This window comes from Polypterus senegalus, chromosome 17 (assembly GCF_016835505.1).
Source record: "Polypterus senegalus isolate Bchr_013 chromosome 17, ASM1683550v1, whole genome shotgun sequence".
NCBI classification, from domain to species: Eukaryota; Metazoa; Chordata; class Cladistia; order Polypteriformes; family Polypteridae; genus Polypterus; species Polypterus senegalus.
In genome coordinates this window covers 90,738,880-90,762,970 of record NC_053170.1, presented here as the reverse complement: position 1 = coordinate 90,762,970, position 24,091 = coordinate 90,738,880, and the positions used below count along the sequence as shown (strand labels likewise).

General features: G+C 41.9%; 1 protein-coding gene across 1 annotated transcript in view; it reads left to right on the top strand.

Moving 5' to 3' along the window:
• LOC120517152 (potassium-transporting ATPase alpha chain 2-like) overlaps positions 1–23,778 on the top strand; it is a 32,294-nt gene extending 8,516 nt beyond the window's left edge. Inside the window, exons 12-23 of the mRNA XM_039739303.1 lie at positions 1,513–1,705; positions 4,357–4,532; positions 6,537–6,673; positions 8,953–9,103; positions 9,396–9,564; positions 10,571–10,725; positions 12,569–12,692; positions 14,183–14,328; positions 15,944–16,077; positions 20,409–20,510; positions 22,777–22,868; positions 23,368–23,778. Coding sequence (XP_039595237.1) covers positions 1,513–1,705; positions 4,357–4,532; positions 6,537–6,673; positions 8,953–9,103; positions 9,396–9,564; positions 10,571–10,725; positions 12,569–12,692; positions 14,183–14,328; positions 15,944–16,077; positions 20,409–20,510; positions 22,777–22,868; positions 23,368–23,396 — 1,608 coding nt within the window. The 3' untranslated portion in view covers positions 23,397–23,778. The remainder of the gene's footprint in view (positions 1–1,512; positions 1,706–4,356; positions 4,533–6,536; positions 6,674–8,952; positions 9,104–9,395; positions 9,565–10,570; positions 10,726–12,568; positions 12,693–14,182; positions 14,329–15,943; positions 16,078–20,408; positions 20,511–22,776; positions 22,869–23,367) is intronic.
• Positions 23,779–24,091: the final 313 nt, after the last annotated feature.

Here is a 24,091-nt window from a genome sequence, read left to right as displayed (position 1 = left end):
AGGTTTAAGGGTGGTTGAAAGTTAGTCATGATGGCCGTCTCTCTTCTGGCTTTATATTCCCAAAGATGCTGATGGGACGAGGCTTACTGACATTCCTCCAACTTGTCCCACTTCCTCCATCCCAAAGATGTGCATCTCTCTAAATGTCGCCCATAATTTGTTATTAATGCTGGTGTACCTTTGTTTTGGTGGAGTCCCACCCACCCAGACTCCTGCTTTGTGTTTGGATGCTGTTTAATTAACAGGAACTGTGATAAAACGCAGAATTCAGAAGTGCTGGGCTGGAGAGATGCACACAAAGCACAGTGGCACATGAATTACCATCACTACATCACAGTTCCATGGCTCAAACCCCATTGGCACATATTTATGTGAGGTTTCTCTCAGTATTCTGGTTTCCTCACACACGGCAAACATCTGGAACTTATGTGAAATGGTGGGTCTCGTCTGACTGTGGATTAGTGAGTGTGTAGGTGCGTGTGTGTCTGCCTGCTTACTTTAAACAACATTAGGATGTTTTTCTTCACACAGTCAACCACAGACATGCAAAATTAAAGACCAAGTAGTGTCGGTGACAGTAGGACATTAGGGGTCTTCAAAACTCATCTTGATGTTACTTTGGAAGAATTCATTGGATAGGCCTGTTGGGCTGAATCGCCTGTTCTCGTCCAAATTTTCTTATGTTCTAATATCTGGCACCAGTTCTTAAAGGATTGGATGGATGGTATGCAAATAAACGTGGCATTTAGTGACTGAGAAGCTCAGCAATGTGCTGTAGGTTGTAGGCAGGCATGGAAAGCCTTCCAGTGTGGCAGAGAAGGGCTTTACATTACAGGATTTCACTAATGCTGTGGGAATCCGGAACAAAGGACCAAGACATGGAGTTAAAGCAGACAACTTTGACAACGTGTAAGAAGTATCTGGATGAGATACTGGAACAACTTAGCCTTTAGCTAAACAATCAAGCGTGATGAACTGAATGGTCTCCTGGCGTTCGTCAACTTTCTTAAGTTCTTAATGGAAAAGCTGTTTTCTGGAAACACTGGATGGGTGTGGAGCAGCAGTTCGCCACATTTTATCTCTACTTACCTTACAGCTCCAGAAGTCTGAATACATTTGTCATCTTGGGAAATGTGTGTTTTTAGATTTTGTGCTCTCCCTACATTTCTGTAATTTCTTTCCTGACACTCCCATTTCTCAATCCCAGTTACCTTAGGTGTTTGGATGAATTAGCCTGAGTGTACATGAATGTGTCTCATAATGGACTGATGGACTGTCAAATGCTGGTTCCTTTTGCCATATCTGCTGACATATCCCTCAGACGAGACTTCATCTACTTAATAGGAAACAGGAAACTAGTGAGGAGACACTCACACTTGGTTTGTGGGTGTCATTGTGATGAAGTCCTTGCAGTGAACTCATAGAACGCTGTCCTTTCAAGTGCTAATGGAGGTGATGTTGAGTATGGACAGTTTATATTTATTATAATTTGTTAAACCAAATGTGTTTCAGCTATCCATTCATGAAACAGATGACCCAGCTGATAAACGGTACCTGCTAGTAATGAAAGGAGCCCCCGAGAGGATCTTAGAACGCTGTTCCTCTATCATGATTACCGGACAGGAATGGCCACTGGATGAGGAGATGAAAGAAGACTTTCAAAGAGCTTATATGGAACTTGGAAGTCTGGGAGAAAGAGTGCTTGGTAAGTCCCTGAAAAGGCTACATTGCATAGGGTAGGCAGTTCTAACACTGGGCTTTAAATCCCAAAGGTTGCTGGTTCAATTCTCAGCTCACTGTGCAACCTCTGAAGAAAATCTCTTGGCCTACTAGTTTTCCACCTACACAAATTATTAGAAAATGTCTGTCGATATCCAGGGGTGAAAATACTGGGTATGCAGAGTATGCATTGCATCTGCGCCCCCAACCACTAGGAGGCCCCATTAATGTCCATAGGTGTTGTCTATTGGGGGGATCAAAGAGAACCCAATCTTGGAACGATGATAGAGAAGAGTCAAAATGATAGAAGTGACCTGAAAAGTCCATCCTGGCTGCGTTTTATTCTATCTGTTGCTGCAGACAACTAAGGCTACATTTAGTTTGCAGTTAAAAGTTAATATTAATTCTTTGACTGTTTGAGCAATTCAAATCCGATATGATTGTGTATCAATATCTATCCTACATCCTCAAAATAAGTAGACAACTAAGAACACCAGCTACATGTTGAATTTTTGGCATGGTGACATCAAACAGTTTATATTACCGGATGTCTGAGAATTTGTACAGGTCACAAGTGCTCGAAGAGGCTTAGAGCAGGACCACCGGGAACTGGTGGAAACAAGACGTGAAGGAGTTTAATGAAAAAATAGACGTTCGACAATCTTGAGGTGGACATTCAGTTGTGGCAACATCTGATTGGAAGACACACTCAGAAAGATACATCCTTGCAGGATGACGTTTCAAAAACACATAGCTATCGGGCTGCATTTTTTTTCTTTTTCTTTTGTATTCCAATCTTATCTGAAAACAGCAAATCAAAGAAAGATTGTTAATTTATGTTCCTTATTTATTCCAAACTTCTCTGAAAAGAGCAAATCTATGTCACATGAACATAAAAAATACCTTGTAAGTGCTATACATAAAGATTTTTGGAAAGGTTCCTCTCTATTTAATCCACCAGCCTAAATGGTAGTTTATTGTGATTGCGAACATATAATCATAATCTCAGATATGAGGTCTCTGAAGTAAACGGACTATCCTAATATAATCACAAAATTCAATGAAAGTGAAGTATAATGAGATGGCACCCTTTGCACTGCTGTGCTCAGGTCCTAATTTGGGATCCTGAGGGAGTTGGTGGTGTGTTGACTGCAGCAACGCGCTGTATCAGTGCATGAAGTATACTGATTATCTTTAAACATTTATCCATGGTTCCTATTTACTGATTCTCATCAACATATGCAAATAATGCAATATCACCATCCAGTCACTGCACAATTTTCCAAGAATCTTTTTCATAATCAGAATCAATGATGAAAAGTGGAGGGCGACATTTTCTGGAGTTTATGTGGCCACAGATGCAGTCCCATGGCCACATTGATCGTTTAAGTTTATTTTGGTTCCTCTGTCTCTCGTAATTTATGCCAGGTGGATAATTATCGTTCTTGTTGTTATTGGATTATTGTCTGCTAGCAGTGCTGCCCATCTAAGATGGGTTGAAGTCTAAGTAATCAAAGCAGACCTCATGTTTGTGCAGTGCACCATGCAATGCCCCGTAAAGACCCACAAAAGCAGTGTTAATGTTTGTGATGTACCACCTATTGGAAGGACAGGGACATAGCAACCGGAGAGATGCCCAGACAGACACACAGACACTTAGCTTTTATTAAGGTGGGTGATGTAGACCAGGTGTTTATTTTCAGTCTGGTGTGCAGTTTTTGCTACCTGTAATTGTTTTGTTTCATAAACACTGAGGTGTCACCTGCTACACTCAGGCCCCAAATCCAGGTGGTTTGTTCTGTGGTGGGTGCAGCAACTCTATTAGTGCATGCTCCCATAAAATACTTGCCCCAAAAAACAAATTTTGCATACCCCCTCCCTCATTAAAAACAGCATGTTGCACCCCTGTCTAAAGCTTGATCTTGCAATAAACATGGCTACCAAAGTTTCAGAAACAGAATGCAAAGATTGGATGGGCTACCTTTCAATTCCAACAAGTGACCACGGGCTCCTAACAGTAAAGGAAACTGAAAATAAACTTCCAACGCTGAGAAGTCCTTCTCTCTTTATCTTTGCCTCTCACACTGCCGACTCCATCCTCCCGTATTTATAGACCCCGTCCCAGGGAGGGCGGGGTCACCGGGCAGCCCATTAGGGCGGGGCTTAGCCTCTTCTCCTGGTAGCAGCACCAAGCTATGGGGAAAGCAGGAGACGCTGTTAGTGACTGAGCCCCCTCTTGCCCTGTGGTCATATTTGTGGACTTACCAGAGCCGTCCAGACGATCCCAAAGCACACGTACATGACAACAGTTCTAATACTCATTAATTTTGGTCTAGTTTCATGGACTCCTAAACCATCCATTCTGTTGACACGAATGAAGCATAAACAAGAAGCTCAACATTTTCACTTAGCGATGTCAACAAGCAGCACTTATTACATTTTTGATGTCACTGTGAGAACTTTGAAACTGATGATCTGCAAAAGCATGACTTCATTAACTCCACTACATTCTAGGAAAGCAAATCACCATTTTTTTTAACTAGATTGTTAATTTATGTTCCTTATTTATTAAATATCTCCATGTCTGGCAAAATGAATCTGACTATAATTGACTTAACTCTTTGTATCCTGCCATAGGTTTTTGCCATTGCTACCTCCCTGAAGATAAATTTCCTGCTGGATTTCAGTTTGATACGGAAGAAATGAATTTTCCAACCAACAACTTGTGCTTCGTCGGCTTGATATCCTTAATTGATCCTCCTCGCTCCAGTGTGCCAGAAGCTATCTCCAAATGTCATAGCGCTGGAATAAAGGTAAATGTGCTTTTTAAAACTTTTTTTTTTTCCTCTAAAATTGTGGGAGTCATTCGTAGGTACCATACTGTAAGAAAGAGTTCTGAGTCAAAAAGCTGAACTTAAGATTCCATTGTTTCTTTTATGAAGCACCTTGTGACTGTGAAGAAAGTTTAATAAAATGAAGATCGATTCAGTTTTACAAAGTGGCCTTTCTGAGATTTCCTAAAATATCCCATTCAATTTAGTGTGATGTTTAAATGCCATAGAAGAGATAACTCATCACTACCATTGGTCTGTGGATCCCCAAAATTGACATTGGTACATTCCATTGGTTGAGACGTAGGACCAAACGCAGGATCTACTTTAGGAATAATATATTAGCACTGCCAAGATCAATTTCTGACTTACACTCTTAAAAATAAAGATACAAGAGTTGCTGTTCAGAGCAATGCAATAGGGCAACCAATTTTGGTTCCGAAAGGAACCATCTGAATGAAGGTTCCAGAAAGGACCTTTACTTAGTTAAATCTGGAACAGGGTCCATAAATAACCACAAATAGATGATAACGGGTATGTGAAATACCAATGGTTTCATGATTTTTAAAGGAGTCTTGCTACATTTCCCCTTGGGATTAATAAAGTATCTATCTATCTATCTATGCTTGTGTTAAAGTTTTCTTAATTTCTCAGTATCCTGTAGACTGCTTCACTTTAAAGGTTTCTTATGTGCTACCCATCCAAGACAGGTTGATAGTCCATCTAATCAGGGTTAACGTTTACAGTGCATCATCTATTAGGATGCGTTTTGTAATGCATGTAGTAATAAAACGCATTGCATTTGTCATTCCAACAGATGGCGCATCACAAGCATTTGTATTAATAAGACACATTTCTCTAAATGCTTGGGAAGTGCCATCTGCTCTGTGACATGCCATTTGAGTATGATATCTCTGCTGCCTGGAGCCTCCACCCTGGAGCTCCAAGTAGGTGGAGCTGACTTTATGGACACTCTTTGTAATTATTTGAGTCAGATAACCCTCGACCACCCTAATCTTAACCGTAGCATAACCGGGTGGAGCTCTGCAGGTCTCATCATCAAGTCCTTCCAAGAGAACCCTGTTTCATTTACATTAGGTAGAATGCCCAGAGGTGGCTGGGTGGTCTCGTGGCCTAGAACCGCTGCAAATTTTATTTTTTCTCTCCAGCCGTCTGGAGTTTTTTTTTTGTTTTTTCTGTCCTCCCTGGCCATCGGACCTTACTCTTGTTCTATGTTACTTAGTGTTGTCTTATTCTAATTCTTACTTTGTCTTTTATTTCTCTTTTCTTCATCATGTAAAGCACTTTGAGCTACATTATTTGTATGAAAATGTGCTATATAAATAAATGTTGTTGCTAGACTTTATTGGCACCCATTAGAGTCAACACCTACTGTGGAATCTTTGGGCTGCAGAGATATATACTTGTGCCATTTGGTATGGGATTCGTAAAAGCAGTGTTAGTGTTCATTATGCGCCATCTGTTGGAGCGACAGAGACATAGCAACTGGGCTTGCACACGGACATTTCTTAAGGTGGACAAATAGAAAGCCCAAAGAACCAGCTTCATATGCGTAGGACCCTAACCCTCAAAGCAAGGGTCCTATGGATGAAAGACACAGCCAAGTAAAGTACTGACATTTGAGAATCTCCCAGGAACTGCGTGGGTTTTCTCAAAGTACTCACAAGAGTGTGAAAGTATGCTTGGAGGAGCTAACCTGCTCGTCTCTCGGAGGATGTGTGAGGGAAGCCCACGGTGACAATGGGAAAGAATACAATGGACAATGACTGGGTGTAGGGTTTGAAACAGGACTTTGGATCTGCATGGCAGCAGCACCAATAGTGCCACCCACAGATTAGATCCGATAAATGAACTTTGTTCTTGTGCAAAAGCAGTGCATATGTGAAAAAATGGTTGGCAGTGAATGCTAGTGTTACAAGGGGCAGTACAAATGGCATGATTTGTTTTTTTTTGTCAATTCTTTAGGTCATCATGGTGACAGGAGATCACCCCATCACTGCCAAAGCCATTGCGAGAGCTGTTGGAATCATTGCTCCTGAAAGTGAGACTGTGGAAGACATAGCCCAGCGCCTGAATATCCCCATTGAGAAAGTGGATAAAGCGTAAGAACTGTGAAGCTTCTATTGCAATGTTTAAAATTAAAAGAGATCACAGCACAACAAACCACTGGTTTGACTAGTCATGGAGCCCCAAATGAGGGAGCGTCAGATACGGCACTATGGCCATGCGTCCCTGAGGGGGGTCCAGCTCATAGGATCTTTATTTTTGGGGACTCGAATGGCCAGACCAGGCAAAGGGGACACCCACAAAACACCTGGCTGCGGCAGATAGATGATCATTTCCAAAGGGTGGGACCAGGCCATGTGTCTACCTAGGGAGTTGCCAACCATGGTCCCGAGCTGTTCCGTCATGTGGTGGGTGTGGAAAAAACGCTGTACCAGTGCGTGCCCTCCAACCTGACCTGACTTGACAGCAGAACAAAATCTGCACAAATGACCCAGTCACGTCAGCAATTGGGCCTGTTTAGCTTTTTTCCAACATATTTAGTTAAAGGAAATGTGTTACATCACGAATAACAGTTACGACACAGAGTGGCATAATGAATGGTATCACAGCCTCCTAGCCCCAAGTGAAATTTTTTTTTTTTATTGCGGCCGACTGTGTGAGGAATTGATTTTAAAGATAATTTGAATATTGAGGTGGCGCAGTGGGTAGCGCTGCTGCCTCACAGTAAGGAGACCTGGGTTTCCTCCCAGAATCCAAAGACATGCAGGTTAGGTGCATTGGCGATCCTCAATTGTCCCTTGTGTGTATGTCCTGTGGTGAGTTGGCACTCTGCCTGGGATTTGTTCCTGCCTTGCGCCCTGTGCTGGCTGGGATTGGCTCCGGCAGACCCCCTGTGACTTTGTGTTAGGATATAGCGGCTTGGAAAATGAATGGATTTGATTATTGCTGAAAGGAAAAAGTGGATGGCACGGTGTGACCAGTCCCCATCTGCGTGAAATCTGCACATTGCCCCCCATCAGGGTGGAGGCTCTGTAAAAGACATAAAGGTAGGGTTGACTGGCCTGGCTTGGATTAACAAATAATTAAGAAATAATAATTGTTTTATAAACGAGAAGTGCCACTTCACTTAGTTGAGGCTTCACCATAATTTAGTTGGCAGTGCGTGTCACTTTGATACGAATGATGTGGACTGTACTGCATATCCACTTGCTGAACAAATTCGTAGGACCACTACAGTAATCCTGGGGAGGGGGCTTCATTTCACTCTCCAAACAGCCTCGCTCCACCCTGGCATGGATTTTTTGAGATGCGGAAAACTTTTTTTTTGGGGTGCTGGTCCGTGTTGATGCAATTTCTGCGGATTTGACAGCAGCCCATTCACGCATGCAGGTCTTCTATTGAATTCAGGCCCAGTGACTGGGGAGGCCACTGACGAGCACTGAACTCATTGGCATGTTCATGAAACCAATTCACTGGTGCACTTCTCATTCTTGGGGAACCGTCAGGAGACGGGTAAATTGTGGCCATTAAAGGTCCACAACAATACTCAGATAGGCCGTGGTATTCAAACAATGATTGATTGGTATTAACGTAAAGTATGACGAGGAAACATTCCCCTCACCATTACTACAGCGCCACCACTGCCAGTCTGGACTGTCGATAGGAGGCAGGTTGGCTGCATGGATTCACCAAATTCTGACCCTACCCTCTGTGTATCTCCAGGCTTATGCTTTCCCAGTCTTCAACTGTCCACTGCGTCCACTGCAGCCTCAGCGTTCTGATCTGGGTCGTCAGGAGTGGTTTTCTGCTGTTTGTAGGCCTTCAAAGTTTGACATGTTGTGCATTCTGCCATTCCAGAGTTTCCATCAGCTTGAACCAGCCTGGTCAATCTCCACTGATCTCTTACTGATCAAGAACTGCTGCTCACTGGATGTTTTTTTTTAGTTTTTGTGCCATTCTGACTCTACGGTGGCGCGGTGGTAACTCTGTTGCCTCGCAGTAAGGAGAACATGAGTTTGTATCTGCGTGGAGTTTGCAGAGCGCTTTCAGTAGTGAGAAAAGTGCTATATAAATATAAAGACTTATTCTGAGTAAACTCTAGAGAGAAAATCTCAGCAGCTACAGAAATGCTCAACAATCAGGCCACAATCCCAACCGCGAAGGTCACATTTTTACCCCGCTTTTGGTGTTTGATGCGGTATGAACATTAACTGAAGCTCCTGACCTGTGTCTGCATAGTTTATGCTTTGTGCTGCTGCCACATGATTGGCTGATTAGGTCATTGGGCGGGTGTTCCTAACGGTTTGTTCAGTGAATTTATTGACTTGGCTATGACAGGCCAAACAGATCATCTCGGTTCTCTTTCGTCTTCTAGAGATGCAAAGGCGGCCGTAATAAATGGAGGAGACTTGAAAGATATGACCACGGAGCAACTGATGGAAATTCTTCGGAATCACCCAGAAATTGTTTTTGCCAGAACGTCTCCGCAGCAGAAGCTCATCATTGTGGAAGCCTGCCAGAACCTTGTAAGTCCATAATAATTCATAAATATGTCAATTTTGAGGGCTCCTCCAAGGATAGTTGGGGTTGACTGGCAGCTGCAGGTTTGTCATGTGTGTGCGTGGGAGGGGGTAGCAGGGTTATTCCTGTGCCCTTCTCGGGGTGGCCCCCGTAACCTCGACTTAGCTTAATCACTTTTGCATTACTAATGCCATTGTTCTTTAGTTTCTTATTCTCATTTTTTTGCGTCAACGTTCAGCTGAGCGATGAAAAGTCTCTTTAACTAAAACACTTCTCATTCCATTCTTCTTTTTTCAGGGAAACTTTGTCGCCGTTACTGGAGACGGTGTCAATGACTCCCCAGCTTTGAAAAAAGCCAATATTGGCATTGCCATGGGAATCGCCGGGTCTGATGCCGCCAAAGGAGCAGCAGACATGATCTTACTGGATGACAACTTTGCGTCCATCGTGACTGGCGTGGAGGAAGGTACTTAGTTTGCTGACAACTTCTAGAAATAGTGGATTTAAATCCAGCTACTGACACAATGTGACCACAAGCAAGTCAATTCACCTGCCTGTGCTCCAAATGAAAAAAAAAAAATCAAACAAATTTAATCATTCCACTTCAATAATATGATAAGTGTCTGTGTGTCTGCCTGGCTGTTATGTCTAAGTCATTCCAACACATGGCACATCAAAAACATTTTTAGTAATAAAATGCATTGCATTTATCATTCCAACAGATGGTGCATCACAAAAATGAACACTGTTTTTACAGATCCCATACCAAATGGCACATAACAGCAATACATGCATTGCTTTCATCATTCCAACAGATGGTGCATCACAAGTTGTAACACTGATTTTACAGATCCCATACCAAATGGCACATAACAATAATATATTCATTGCTTTTGTCATTCCAAGAAATGGCGCATCACAAACATTAACACTATTTTTACATATCCCATACCAAATGGCACATAACAGCAATACATGCATTGCTTTCATCATTCCAACAGATGGTGCATCACAAGTTGTAACACTGCTTTTACAGATCCCATACCAAATGGCACATAAAAAAAGACTTAGGCATTGCATGGTGCAGTAAATATGTTAATGCTGAGGTCTACGTTGATTTCTTGAATTTCAACCAGTCTTACAAGGGTAGTACAGGTAGTTGCATCTTAAATAGTCATCTTGGATAAAGATACTGTAAATGTATCATACAAGTACTACCATGTTAAGGGAACGGTACAGTATGTTTCAGATATAATGTTAAAACAGATATTTGCACTACATATACATTATGTTACAACATTTTGAAGGATATGTACGCATTTTTTGGAGAATATTGCATTGTACAGAAATTTATTTTCGTAAGAGACCCCAATCTTGGAGCTCAGTCAGCCTCCATTTTGCTTGATCTCCAGAATACAATGTCCAACGGAGGGATTCAACCTGCTTTAACTTTCCAATTTTTTCATCGACAGGTCGTCTGATCTTCGACAACCTTAAGAAATCAATTTCCTTCACATTGACCAAGAACATTCCAGAAATGGTTCCATTCATGGTGTACATCATCATCTCTTGCCCCCTGCCTCTGGGCACCATCACAATCCTCTTTATTGAGCTGGGCACAGACATTGTGAGTAAATGCAGAGCCATTTTCAAAGTTAGTCTGTACACCTGTGTTTTAATTGTTAGAATGTGCAAAATATCGTGATGCTTTGATAACAATCTATAAAACATCCTGTACGTTTGACTGACTTTAACAATCAAAACACATCACTCTGTCAGTCATCCTCCAACCCACTATATCCTAACTACAGGGTCACGGGTCTCTGCTGGAGCCAATTTCAGCCAACACCGGGCGCAAGGCAGGAAAAGTCCTGGGCAGGACGTCAGCCCACCACAGGGCACACACACACACACACACACGGGCACACACACACACACACACCAAGCACACACCAGGGACAATTTAAGATCACCAATGCACCTAACCTGCATGTCTTTGGACTGTGGGAGGAAACCAGAGCACCCGTTTTTCACATTTAAATTATTACATTTATTCAATTAGCATACTCTTTTATCCATAACGACTTACAAAAGAGTTCATCATAACTGAGTAAACATCACTGTGCGGGACTGTTTAAGAACAAGTGCGACAGGTGTGATAAAAAAAATCAGGCAGCACGCAGAAAAAGGTTAGGGGATGGCCACCCCGTATAGTTGAAAAATCAGCAAATGAAAAGAAACTCGTCTTTACAGGAGCAGAGTTCACAACTGAACTGACTAACAGATTGAAACTGCTCTATAAAAATGGTGGGTAGGAGGAAGAGGTGCAGTCAGGACAGCCGGAACAGGAACTAATGTGGTAGGAAGAGGAATTCTGGGTAGTGGAAATGATGTCATCAGGGTTGTGTGTAAGTGATGTCAATAGTGGGTGGATCAATGGTGATGTCATTAAGAGTCAGGGTCTTCGGCTGGGCGACAGAGGAATAAGAGAAGAGAGGATCAGGCGAGAGCGTCGACCCTTGATCTGGCTGTGAAATGTCACTATTTGAGCCTGAAAACTGTCCCCCATGTGCATGTGTGTGACACAGGACAAGGTTACAAATGAAGAGCAGCAATAGGCCAGAAAGTGATAAGTCTCAGATCAGCTTAACAAGGGGCACAAAAATTGATGAACTTCAGCAGGCTGGGATGGACTAGAAGATTTGTCATACTGCACAGATGTAAGGTACAAAAGAAGGGAAGGTTACCCAAATGAAGGCTTGGGATACCAGCTGGTATTCAGTTTTAAATTTGGGGTTCAGAAAAGAGAACGTAACTAGCACTTAATGGTGGGTGCACGACTGGCATAAAACCAAAGCTGAAAGTTGAGGATGTTGAAGCAGCCCTCTGTCCTCTCCAAGCGTTGGCACCAGAATGAACCCTGACTTAAGGCAGCTACTGGGTTTACTGGGGGCGAGGGAGAAGCGAAGCTGGGTCACGCATCCTCTGGCCAGCGAGCCAGGAGAGGCGATTAGTGACGGTGGTCCCTCTGTACTCGGGGTGGTATCGTTTACCTTCGATGACATCTGAAGGTGTCCCCTATTTGCTCGTACTTGACACAGTCTTCAAAAGGTGTGAATAATGCCATGGGTGACAGGTATCAGCATGTGTGGCATCTCATCCAGTGTTAGTTGTACCAGGTACTGCTGGAACTGACTATGGAAACTGTTTTTGAAATGTGTGAATGGGTGAGCATGCCCTGCGATCCCACCTAGGGTTTGTGTCCTCCCTTGTGCCCAGTGCAGCCATGGCAGGTCTTGTGACAGATGAGTGTCCATTACTAGTGCCCAAAATGTGCGGACATGTCATGAATCGCTTAAATTATAACGCAACAAGCCTAGAACACAAAACTGTGGAGTTTGAAAATGGTTGCTTGCTTACTTCTCAGTCCAACTTCCAGTTTCATGCCTGCCTTGTTCTTTTTTCCTCAGATTCCCTCCATTTCCCTGGCATATGAAAAAGCCGAAAGCGACATTATGAATCAGAAACCTAGACATCCAAAGAAGGATCGATTGGTGAACATGCAGCTCGCTGCATACACTTATTTTCATATCGGTAAGGATTTTGTGGATTGGCGGCCTATGCTTAATGCTTTATGTATCTCAAACCCAGAGTGCGCTTTGCGATTCAAAAACCTCCCCAATTTGAAATGTGTTTCGTTTCTGGTGGTTTTTCCACTTTCAAAAACATGACAGGAAATGGTCTCATCTGTTTATGAGGGTGGAAAAATGTCCCTCTTAGTCTGCTGCCAGGTAGCGCCGTGAATAAAAAAAGGCGCTGCCCGCAGCAAGATGGCGTCTGGAGTCCTGGCGTTCACAAACTCGTCTTCGGTATTCATGGCTTCCTTTTCTCAATTATGTTGGACCTGACACGGTGTGGCTTCTTTGTATGGGGCAACCTCAAAGACAACGTTTAAATCCCACTTGTACCCGCAGATTTCCAGGAACTGAACGGCTTCATTTGAGGGGATACGTTAGAGTGAATTTGACTGTCTGGATGGGTGTCGTGTGACGTTGAGAGTTTGTTAAGCTAAAGGTTAAACTTGGACTGTGTCCCAGTTTGGTTGGGGTAAGTTGTGACATGAAAGCTACCAGAATGAAACTACAAGGGATAGAAGCCGACGCCATACAACACGTCCACTACAGCTTATGGGTAGTTTTGAACAAACGCACACAGTGAGGTACTCTGCCATTAGTCTAGGGTCAAATGAATATGGACGCTCTGCTGCGGGATCGGTTGTGCGACGGGGCGTAATGAAAGTTCTTTGGGCAGGGGGAGTGAAACGTGTTGAACTTCACCAAAGGATGTTGGCCCCAGTACAGCAGGACTCGGCGAAAACTTTATGAATTAGTAAGCGGGAAGAACAAGTGTTGAGAGAGAGTGTCGACCTCTCAACACCTCACTTATAGCATGTTGTGGTAGCAATGGTGGCATCCCACAGTAGAGCGTCCATGCTGATTTAACCTTGGCTTCAATTGGACTAACAGCAGTGCGCCCTGTTGTGCGTGTTCAACCCACCCATAAGCCATCGCAAACATGTTTATATCACGTCAGCTTCACAGTTACCACATAATTGTCAGATTGCCTTCGCTTTCTGAATGAGTTTTACCCTCGTAATTTCAAGCACTCTTTTTGAGTGAGCTAATAGTGCAGAATAGAAGCTGAACACAAAAGCATAAGTGTAAAGTCCCACACTTGCCAATTCTAGACTGAATGATTACTTGTCATTGAGATGTAGGAGCTCCTCTGTGTAGGGTTCCAAACTGGCAGAACGATAAATTCCTAAAATGTATTTTACTGACTGGCCAGACATCCCATCCAGGTCTTGTCCCTACCTTGTAACCAATATAACCGGAAAGCAATAACAAAAAAATATCAGAATTGTAAAATGGGTAGCTGGATGATATCGCAGAACACTGAAGATCTGCCGGACCCTGGAGGCCTGTTTCCCATTTTCCAGCCGTGTCCCGTAGAAGTTCAATATGATGTCTTGCGCAGGTAAATCTCATGAGCTCTCATGTAACCATCGCTTCTTCCTTTCACAGGTATCATTGAGACGTTTTGCGGATTCCTTTGTTATTTTACCGTGATGGCTGAACAAGGCTACCTTCCTGGAACACTGATTAACATTCGAATTCCCTGGGAAAGCCGCACCGTAAGCGATCTGCAAGATACCTTTGGTCAAGAATGGGTAGGCATCAGTTCTTTTGTTATGTTTTTTTAAGGCATGTGCAGACCCCGTATTAAAATATGCAGATTTACAGATTACTGTACATGAATTAAATGCATGAATTGAAATATAGTAATAATAGTATGACATATACAATTAAAGGTGGCACGGTGGCACAGTGGGTAGCGCTGCTGCCTCGCAGTTAGGAGACCCAGGTTTGCTTCCCAGGTCCTCCGTGCATGGAATTTTCATGTTCTCCCCATGTCTGCATGGGTTTCCTCCGGTTATATTGGCGATCCTAAATTGTCCCTAGTGTGTGCTTAGTGTGTGTGTGCGCCCTGCAGTGGGCTGGCACCCTGCCCGTGGTTTGTTTCCTGCCTTGCGCCCTGTGTTGGCTAGGATTGGCTCCAGCAGACCCCCGTGACCCTGTAGTTAGGATATAGTGGGTTGGATAATGGATGGCTATACAATTAATATACTGTAATGCTAGAAATGGATGGATGGATGGATGGCTTTCAGAAAAGACTAAGTGGGCTTACAATGACGAAGATGGGAGTGAAAGCCCATTCGGTTGCAGCTTATTAATTATTGAAAGATGAGGTTAAAGGAACACCCCATCTAAAAATGATTTCTTTTTTCCATGTTACTTACCTTATTTGGTTTGTAATAATGGACAAAGACACTTTTTTAATGTCTTTGTTGTCATGGACTAACTGAATGGGAGCCAATGGTGACCAATGCCGAACAACAGCAAACAATAGAAAAAGACGTCAAGACGTCCCCGCGTCAAGTCATCGAGATCATATGCTCGCAGTCAGTGAACCAGCAATTTTAGGGCTTAAAGGCCAGCACCTGGGTTAATACACAAGGTATCCTTCAATAAGGGCGCGTAAATAAAGGCGAGCTTCAAATAGGCGACCTCAATTGGGCGCAGCGAATAAAGGCAAACGCAACAAAATTATTACAGAAACTTTATTAGATATAGGATAAAGAAATCGCTGGTTTTCTGGTCCACTGTCATATCGAAGAAATTGCTCACCTCCAGTAGTCGTAGAATATTCAACAGGTATAGTCAAGTCGTCCAGGCTAGTTGGGTTTGACATTGTTGCTTCGTTGACACGCTAAACGCGACGGACAGTTTGTTTAAGGTGACGAAGAACAGGAAGTTGTCCAACGACCGCTGATGACAGACCTTGGGTTGCTGTAGCCATGAGTTCCTGTGGTCCGTCAGTAGAAGAAGTTGCTCGTTGTTTGATGTCCACTATTCCTTGTTTCGATCTTCGCCACATCTGGAACATGGTTGTGCGTAGATGGTCTCTTGACGAATAATCCATTTTTGGTATGACAGCGAGACGAACATTTTCCAATCCTATATTCAGTGCATTTCCAGATGTGTTTCCCGTTGATAGTTTTCTTCTTTCTGAATGTGTAGCCTTCGACTACGAGTAGATCTGCACCTTTGTTGCTCTTCACATATTCCAGAGCCATTTGAACTAAATCATCTACGAACACCTTTATTCGCCGAGCTCAATTGAGGTCGCCCTTTTGTGCGCGTCCTTATTGAATACACAGAGCTAATGAAAACGTACAGTGTGTTGGCACTCTGCGCTAACTTCTTCTTTTTTTTGTGTGACAGACATATTATCAGCGAGCCCAAATGGAATGGACTGGCTACACATCTTTCTTTGTGGGGATTGTTGGATGTCAAATAATTAACTCAATCATCCGGAAAACGAGAAGATTCTCCCTCTTCAGGCAAAATGTTTTAAAGTAAGGAGCACTTCCATGTTGAACTGACATGCAGAAGCTGTTGTTAAGAGTCTCTGACCATTCTTTGGAAGGGATAGGCTTAAGTCAACTGTGCCAATAAAGAAGCTCAGAGGGTCGAACGTGAGAGGCAGCAGCTATCTACTTGCATGCTGTTCGAATCACCCAGCCATTTTCTGACCCGCTTGCCCAGTTCGAGATCTCTTTGTCAGCGTCACTGGATGAAAAGAAAGAATGAAATCTGGAGAGGTCAATACAGTGATCCCTCCTCGATCGTGGGGATTGCGTTCCAGAAGCCCCCGCGAAAGGTGAAAATCCGCGAAGTAAAAACCATATGCTCATATGGTTATTTTTATATATTTTAAGCCGTTATAACTCTCCCACACTATTATAAACATTTCCCGCACAGTTATACAGCATAAACCCTTTATATTCTCTTACATATTAGGTAAGATTCGTTAAAATTTCTGTATGTAAACACACTGTTTATATACAGTAAAAGCTAAATATTATTTTAAAAATATCGAGCGTCTCCGATATCACATATGTTACAGCCATTATGATAGACAGGCCACCAGCAATAAATGCGTACAATGCAAGAAAAATTGTATAAAATGTGTGTACAGTGACACTAAACGTACGTACATGTACTAAGTACTGTACGTAGAAAATTAATTATGGTAACTCACCAACAATGACACGACGACTTGTCCGATAACGATGAGTTTAATTTTACTGCACAACAAAGGAGAGCGTTGCAAAATGTAATGTAAAGGAGCCTCTTCAGGCGACTGTGTAGCACCGCCGTTGTTCTTCTTCAATCCAAATCCCTAAAGCAGATTCCATCCGGACTACTGCCTTATTACGTCCACTTACAATTCGTTTTGCGCCCTGGTTAAAGGACACTGCGGCCGTAGATCTTATATTATTTTCCTCCTTTTTAAATAAAAAGAATCGTGGACTCATTGATGCCGTAAGGGCGTCCTACAACGGTGTAGCTTTTCCCTTCCTTCAAAAAATCCAAAACGTTTACCATTTCGGCAATCGTTAACATCTTCCGTTGGCGCTTGGACACGGCCCCTGAATCAGTAGCAGGAGCCGATCGTTTTGTAGCCATAATGAAGAGCTTGACTACGCACAAAGATAAACACAAAAGAGCACAAAAGTGAACTCTTTACACAGCGAAACACGTTGATACTGAATGAGTGAGACAAGACTTCCTGGTTAACGCAGCGGAATCGAATTTGGCGCTCCGTCGCTGAGCCAATCAGCACACAGAAACTTAACTACGCGCTGTGATTGGGTAGCTTCTCAGCCATCCGCCAATAGCGTCCCTTGTATGAAATCAACTGGGCAAACCAATCGAGGAAGCATGTACCAGAAGTAAAAAGACCCATTGTCCGCAGAAACCCGCGAAGCAGCGAAAAATCTGCGTTATATATTTAGATATGCTTACATATAAAGTCCGCAATACAGTGAAGCAAGGGATTACTGTACTCCATTACAGGGCATAGTCATACATACGCACTCAAACGCTCATACAAGACCGCTTTGGAGTAACCAATAAAATGAACCTGCACCTGTTGAGGAAGTTGGACACTTGGGAAATCCACACTGGATTCAAACCCAAAGGTCAAGCAGAGCTATCCACTACAACCCCATGCCACTCGACGGTTTGTGTTTGTCTTGTATCTGGTGCTGCTGAGGAAGGCTCTGGTCCTTGGTGACACCGCATTGAAATGTATGCATTTGGGAAAACGAATGGCTAAAGAAATGAATCTCGGATACCACAAATGATACAGTTAATTCTAAACCACACCGAGGTGGGATGAGAAAAAGGGAGAATTCAAAGTTCCAAAGGGAATTAGAAAAATAGAAATAAATATGTATCCAGCAGGGGGCGCTTGTTCCCTGGGATTGTGTCCTTTCTTGATGCACATTCGACTAGAGCAGGGGTTCTCAACATCGGTCCTGGGGACCCACTGTGACTGCAGGTTTTTGCTCCAGCCAGATTCCTAATCAGCGACAACACCTGATAACTCAGATCTCATTTAATTAGCTGCGATTTTTTTTCTCTTATTCTACATTCTACATTAAGAAAGCTACGCAGCATGTTTTACATGTACAAGACATTTAAGAATATTTCTATTTTTGCTATAGATTTAAATGCATATCACCTTTTTGTTGCTTTCATTATATTTTGCCCTTTTCTCTGTGCAGTTTGCTCCCTTCATTGGCTCTTAATAATGACAACCAGCAGAGTAGACAGCCAGGCTGAATCATGAAAGGCTGCAACTACTTCAGCATTAGACCCACTAATTAGAAAATAATGAATTAATTAAACAATTAGAATACCTGGCAAAAATAGAATGAAAATCAAGTTGAAAATATTGTTAAAAAGAAAAAAATATATTACTCCCATATAACTGGTTGGTATATAACTGCATTTTAATATATACTGTATATATATATATATATATATATATATATATATATATATATATATATATATATATATATATATATATATATATATATATATATATATATATTACCAAACTTAATTTTCTAATTTTAACATTTTTCCCACAAAACAGAATCAGGCAAATAACAGTTCACTTAATTAGGCCAGGATTCCAAATAGAAGCAGAAGCTGGTTGGGAAAAAAAACCTGCAGCCACAGGACCGACGTTGAGAACCCCTGGACTAGAGCCAATCCCTTTTGTAACTACAGTTGAAATAATCAGACAAGGGCAATATGGTTCAAAAAGAGATATACGTATTTTACTAGCTTAAAAATGTAATTTCCATCCCAAAGAATGCAATGCATAATTCATTTCTACATACATATCCAGGCCAGAGAGAAGCCATTGAAATGTGCAGTCAGTCTTCAGTGGGGCATGATGACAGTAATACGAATTGGTCCAGTAAGACGGGGAGCAGCACTGGTCAGCTTCTGGCTTCATGACGGATCCTCTTCATTATAAACACTCACATATTTACATATTTGCCACGTCTGAGCGATTTCCAACAGAGCCATCCATGTTAGTTTTGGACTATGCCCAACTAACACCTTCTCCCATTCTTATGGCTTCTGCAGACAGTAGCTGTTGGTCACTCTGGCCACACATGGATTCAGCAAATGTCAGCGTTTTAAAATTGTCTGACAATCTTCCTAGCTGGTTTCACCCTGCCAGCTGGTATGTGTGGCGTGGCTTCAATAAAGGAATCCTCTTAAATAAAAGAATGTGTTTTGGAATACACCTCCCAGATCACAGGGGCACACCTAAAACCTTTGCCTACACAACCTTCTGGTGAGATGGCTTTTCCACCTCCTCACCTTGTCCCAGATGACCTCCTGACTCCAAGAAAATTAGAACTTAAGTTTTTACGTCCCACCCTAGAATCACACCTGGATGGGGGCACCAGAAACAGAAATTAACGACCTTCATTGTGCTGTATAATTCATTCTTTGCTGTTCAAATCTGTTTTTTATTATTTGGGCAAAGTTTATTTTTTCATTTTGGTCATTTCCTTCTCTTGTTTATGCGACACACCGTTCATCTCATGTGATCACAAGCACCACACATCACATTTATGGCGGAATTTCCACATACATTATTGGAGTCTCTGCAGCGTAGTGTCATCCCTCTGTGGATATGTTTCCTCAGATAAAACCTTTCAGGGCAGTTAGTTTATTTCAAAGTATGCCTGGCGCTAGGTTTTATTTCGTTTTTGACTTCTTCTGTCCCAGACTTCTCTATAGATTCGCCCTTGTTTGCTGGTTATCTCTTTCCTTTTGGTTATGACCTTTACCTGTCCCTCATTACGTTCCTGCCTGGTCTCTCTGTATCTCACAATAATTTGAGGAGATGCTGTCTCGACAATTAGGTAAAACTCCAGGTGTGCTGGCTCATGGTGACCTTTGAAGGAAATACACCTAAACCTTGAGTGGTGTTGGTAAGGACCAGGTGTTCAAGGGAGCTCCTGGCTGCCTCTTCTTTTTAATGTTCTATCAGAGTGTTTTAGGTGGTCTCCCAAGACACCCAAGTGTCTGTTTCCCTCTAAAAGGTGTTCCCAGAAGACTGACACTCTAAAGTACCTGATTACTGCCCTCTGTCGCCTCTGTCTGCTCACACTGAATGAAGAGGGACTCACCTTTTAGGTTCCCCTCTATTTCTTAGATTCTTTATAGCTTCCCTGTCCTGAACTTCCCAATTGCCACCTCTGTCCTTGGTAAACCCTTGCCATTGTGCATTTATATTATGTATAATATAAATAAGTGCCGTGATTGGATAGGATTCAAACTCTAATAACCAAATATCTCTTTACAGGAACAGATTTTTCCTTATGGGGGTCGCTTCTCAGATCATTGTGGCCGCATTCTTGTCCTACTGTCCTGGAATGGGTGATGGACTCCATTTTATGCCACTCAGGTATGCATTTTTTCTTCAAGGTCACATTTTTCTCAGTAAAATGTCTGACTGTTTTACTGCAAACTATTATTAGCTGTCCTTTATAAGAGTTTAATGATTCAGCTACCTTAACCAATGCCTTCATGAAAGAGTTCCTATTTATTTTTAGGATTGGTAAGATGACTACAGTACCACTTGTGAAAATTCAGTTTCCATACCATTATCCAATCCCTCTTGTCATCTTTTCACTTTAATAGATTCTGGAGCAGCTTTCAGTTACTAAAATTCAAGTTCTGAATAACACCCATAGATGGGGACCCAATAGGTTGAGGGCTGTTAGGATTTATGAGAGCCTTCCCCACTAACCAGCTGTTTATGGAAGTGGGACTGTTGCAGTTTAAAAGTATAACTTCTTTGGTATACAAAGTACCTCACTCAGATCAGAATTGGAGAAATTACTCAAAGAAACTGAACAGTAAATCTTCATTCCATTCTCAGTGAATCTCTTATCTGCTATAACTAAAGTGTAACCCATTTTGCAACACCATCAATCTAATCACGCCTATCCGTGGCCAGAGAAATAAACCCTGAGAGGCAGCAGAAAAACATTAAAATGAGCGATAATATCTCTGTAATGCCCTTGCATTCGTGCTATACTGAATGGATCAATGTGTACCTGTTAAACTCCATCAGTGCTGAGGCCTGGGTCTTGCAACTGTTCTCTTGCACTGATTAAGTCTCCGCCCTTTGTGCACACCACTCGTCGCTTCTACTGACTGAACAGTTTAGTGAAGTCCTGAGATAGGCCCTGCTGTGGTCACTCTCGGCCTCTGGTGGAGCACTTAGAAGACGATCGAATGTGACGATACAGGAAGTAAAAGTCATAGTAAGGTTTCTGTAGGTGGAACTTTGGAAAGATCATTATCAAGCCTCAAGGGGCAAGAGGAAAACCTTCCCTCTCTCCCTCCATTGGTAACGTTCATGTTTTGTGATGTGGTGCATTATCATGCTGGAAGTAACCATTAGAAGACGGTTAAATTGTAACCATGAAAGGATGCACATGGTCAGCAACAATATTCAAAGTCTGTAGCACTCAATTGATGACTAATTGGTATTATTACCAATTACACCACATTACACCACCACCAACAGCCTGGACTGTTGGCACATTGCATGTTGGGTTCATGGATTGATGCTGTTGGCCCTACTATCTGAGTGCCTCATCAGAAATGGAGATTCATCAGACTAGACTATGCTGTTCCAGTTTTCAACTCTTCGGTTTGGGCAAACCTGTGTCCAACTGCAGCCTCAATTTTGCATTCATGGCTGACAGGAATGGAGCCCAAGGTGGTCTTCTTCTGTTGTAGCCCATCCAGTTCAAGGTTCAACTTGCTGTGCATTCTGAGATGCTTTTGTGTTCACGACAGTTTTACACATTGGTCAACTGAGTTACCATAGTGTTTCTGTCACCTTGAACCAGTCTGGCCACATTCTCCTCTGACTGCTCTCATCAACTAGGTGTTTCTGTCCACAGAAATGCTGCTCGCTGGATGTTTTTTGAGTAAACTCTTGAGATTGCTGTGCATGAAAATCCCAGGAGATCAGCAAACCAACAATCATGCCATGGTCCAAATCACTGAGATCACATTTTTTTCCTGTTTTGGTGTTTAATGTGAACACAAGATAGACAAATAGAACTTTATTGGTTACCAGAGGGAACTTGTTAAATAAATATAGATAGAAAGATAGATTTTAGCATAGTAGGCAAGATAGATAATTTAGCGTAGTTGGCAGGATTAGATAGATAGATTGATAGATAGATAGATAGATAGATAGATAGATAGATAGATAGATAGATAGATAGATAGATAGATAGATAGATAGGCACACACACACTATAGTCTGAGTACCCACCAGCATGACAAAAAAGGAAGAAAATCAAAAAGAAAGGAAAACCTCTGACTTGGTGGTCCCAATTGCACATGGTTTTGTTTTAATTACCTCTCTTCTCCAGAGTGCATCCCATAACTGAGCCTACCTTTTTAATTAATTTGTTAATTTGGTGGGCTTCTCTTCAAGCAATGTTATCGACCCAGCACACCACACTTAATTAGTGACACACATTACCTGAGCTCCTTACCTGTACCCGCATGATCTGATGCACTGTGCTGCTGCCACGTGATTGGCTGATTAGAAAACTGCTTTAACTGTTCAGTGAGTTTATGTTCACAATATTAGCAGCAAGTCTTTTGCTCTCCTGTAACCCACCCTTTTGCTTGCTTTACAGAGCCCAGTACTGGTTTGTCTCTGCGCCATATGTAATTCTTATCTTTGTGTATGATGAACTGAGGAAGCTGATCATCAGAAACTTTCCAGGATGTAAGTGTTTACAGAAAACTTTTGCCATTATGTTTAAACTTTAATTGGCCAGCAGCTTTACTGCCCACACTACATTATTAATTGTGTGGTAGAAAAATGTCTCTCTTTGTAATGATACAATCTTCCTAGTTGGTGAAATGAATGGCATTTCCTCAATGTGTTTAAGAAGTGTTTTGAGGACCCTCTTATTTGGTGAATTTCTGTCTAATTTATACTAGCTGTTAGGTCTTTGTAACCTAGGAATTGTCTCTCACTTATATTTTGTTCTGAGCTCTCCTTTTGTCATGATCAATCAATCGTACAGTCCCCCGGACTGATGTTAACTCAGTTATGTTGACCTCCTTTGTAAGTAGCTTTGGTAAAAAAGCAAATGTAAATGTACTTGAAAACATAATGGATGTGGCTCAGCTGCATGACGGTGCCACCTGTGCAAATGCCAGAAGATGTCTCAACATAAATTTCTGTATGTTCTTAATGTACCTTTACTTGTGCTTTGCAGGTTGGGTTGACAGAGAATTATTCTACTGAGAAGGAGTTTACCTGCCAGCCTTCATTGTAAATTTCTCCGTCTGTACATCACAGAACATTCAGAACGGCAACGTGACTGCCAGAACAGCACCTTTTCCTTCCTAGTAACTTATATACTGCATACAATGAAGAAAAAAAAATATATATATATATATATATATATATATATATATATATATATATATATATATATAGCATGCCACTGGATTGGTATGAATACATTTAAAATATTTGTAGTGTGTAAATAATGCTACAAACTTTAACAGAACAGAGATCTGTGATACTGTATTTAGCCTCCTGTTCTCCTTAACAGTATTATGCCTGTATGTTTTGCCTATAATGTTGATTTTAAACAATAAAATGTTTTATATTTTGTATTTACTGTATAGTTACATGTAATTCTTCTTTTTGGTGTCCGTGTAATAAAAAGGGAGGATGGTTTCCCAATCACGGTGGTACACTGGTGTGAAGCCAACCCGGCCACAGACGGACAGGAGACAGGTTTTGCCACACTACACACATTTACAGACATATGAAAAAGTTTTTGAACCCCTCTTAATTCTTTGGATTTTTCTTTATCATTGGTTGAGCTTTCAAAGTAGCAACTCCCTTTTAATATCTGACATGCCTTATGGAAACAGTAGTATTTCAGCAGTGACATTAAGTTTATTGGATTAACAGAAAATATGCAATAT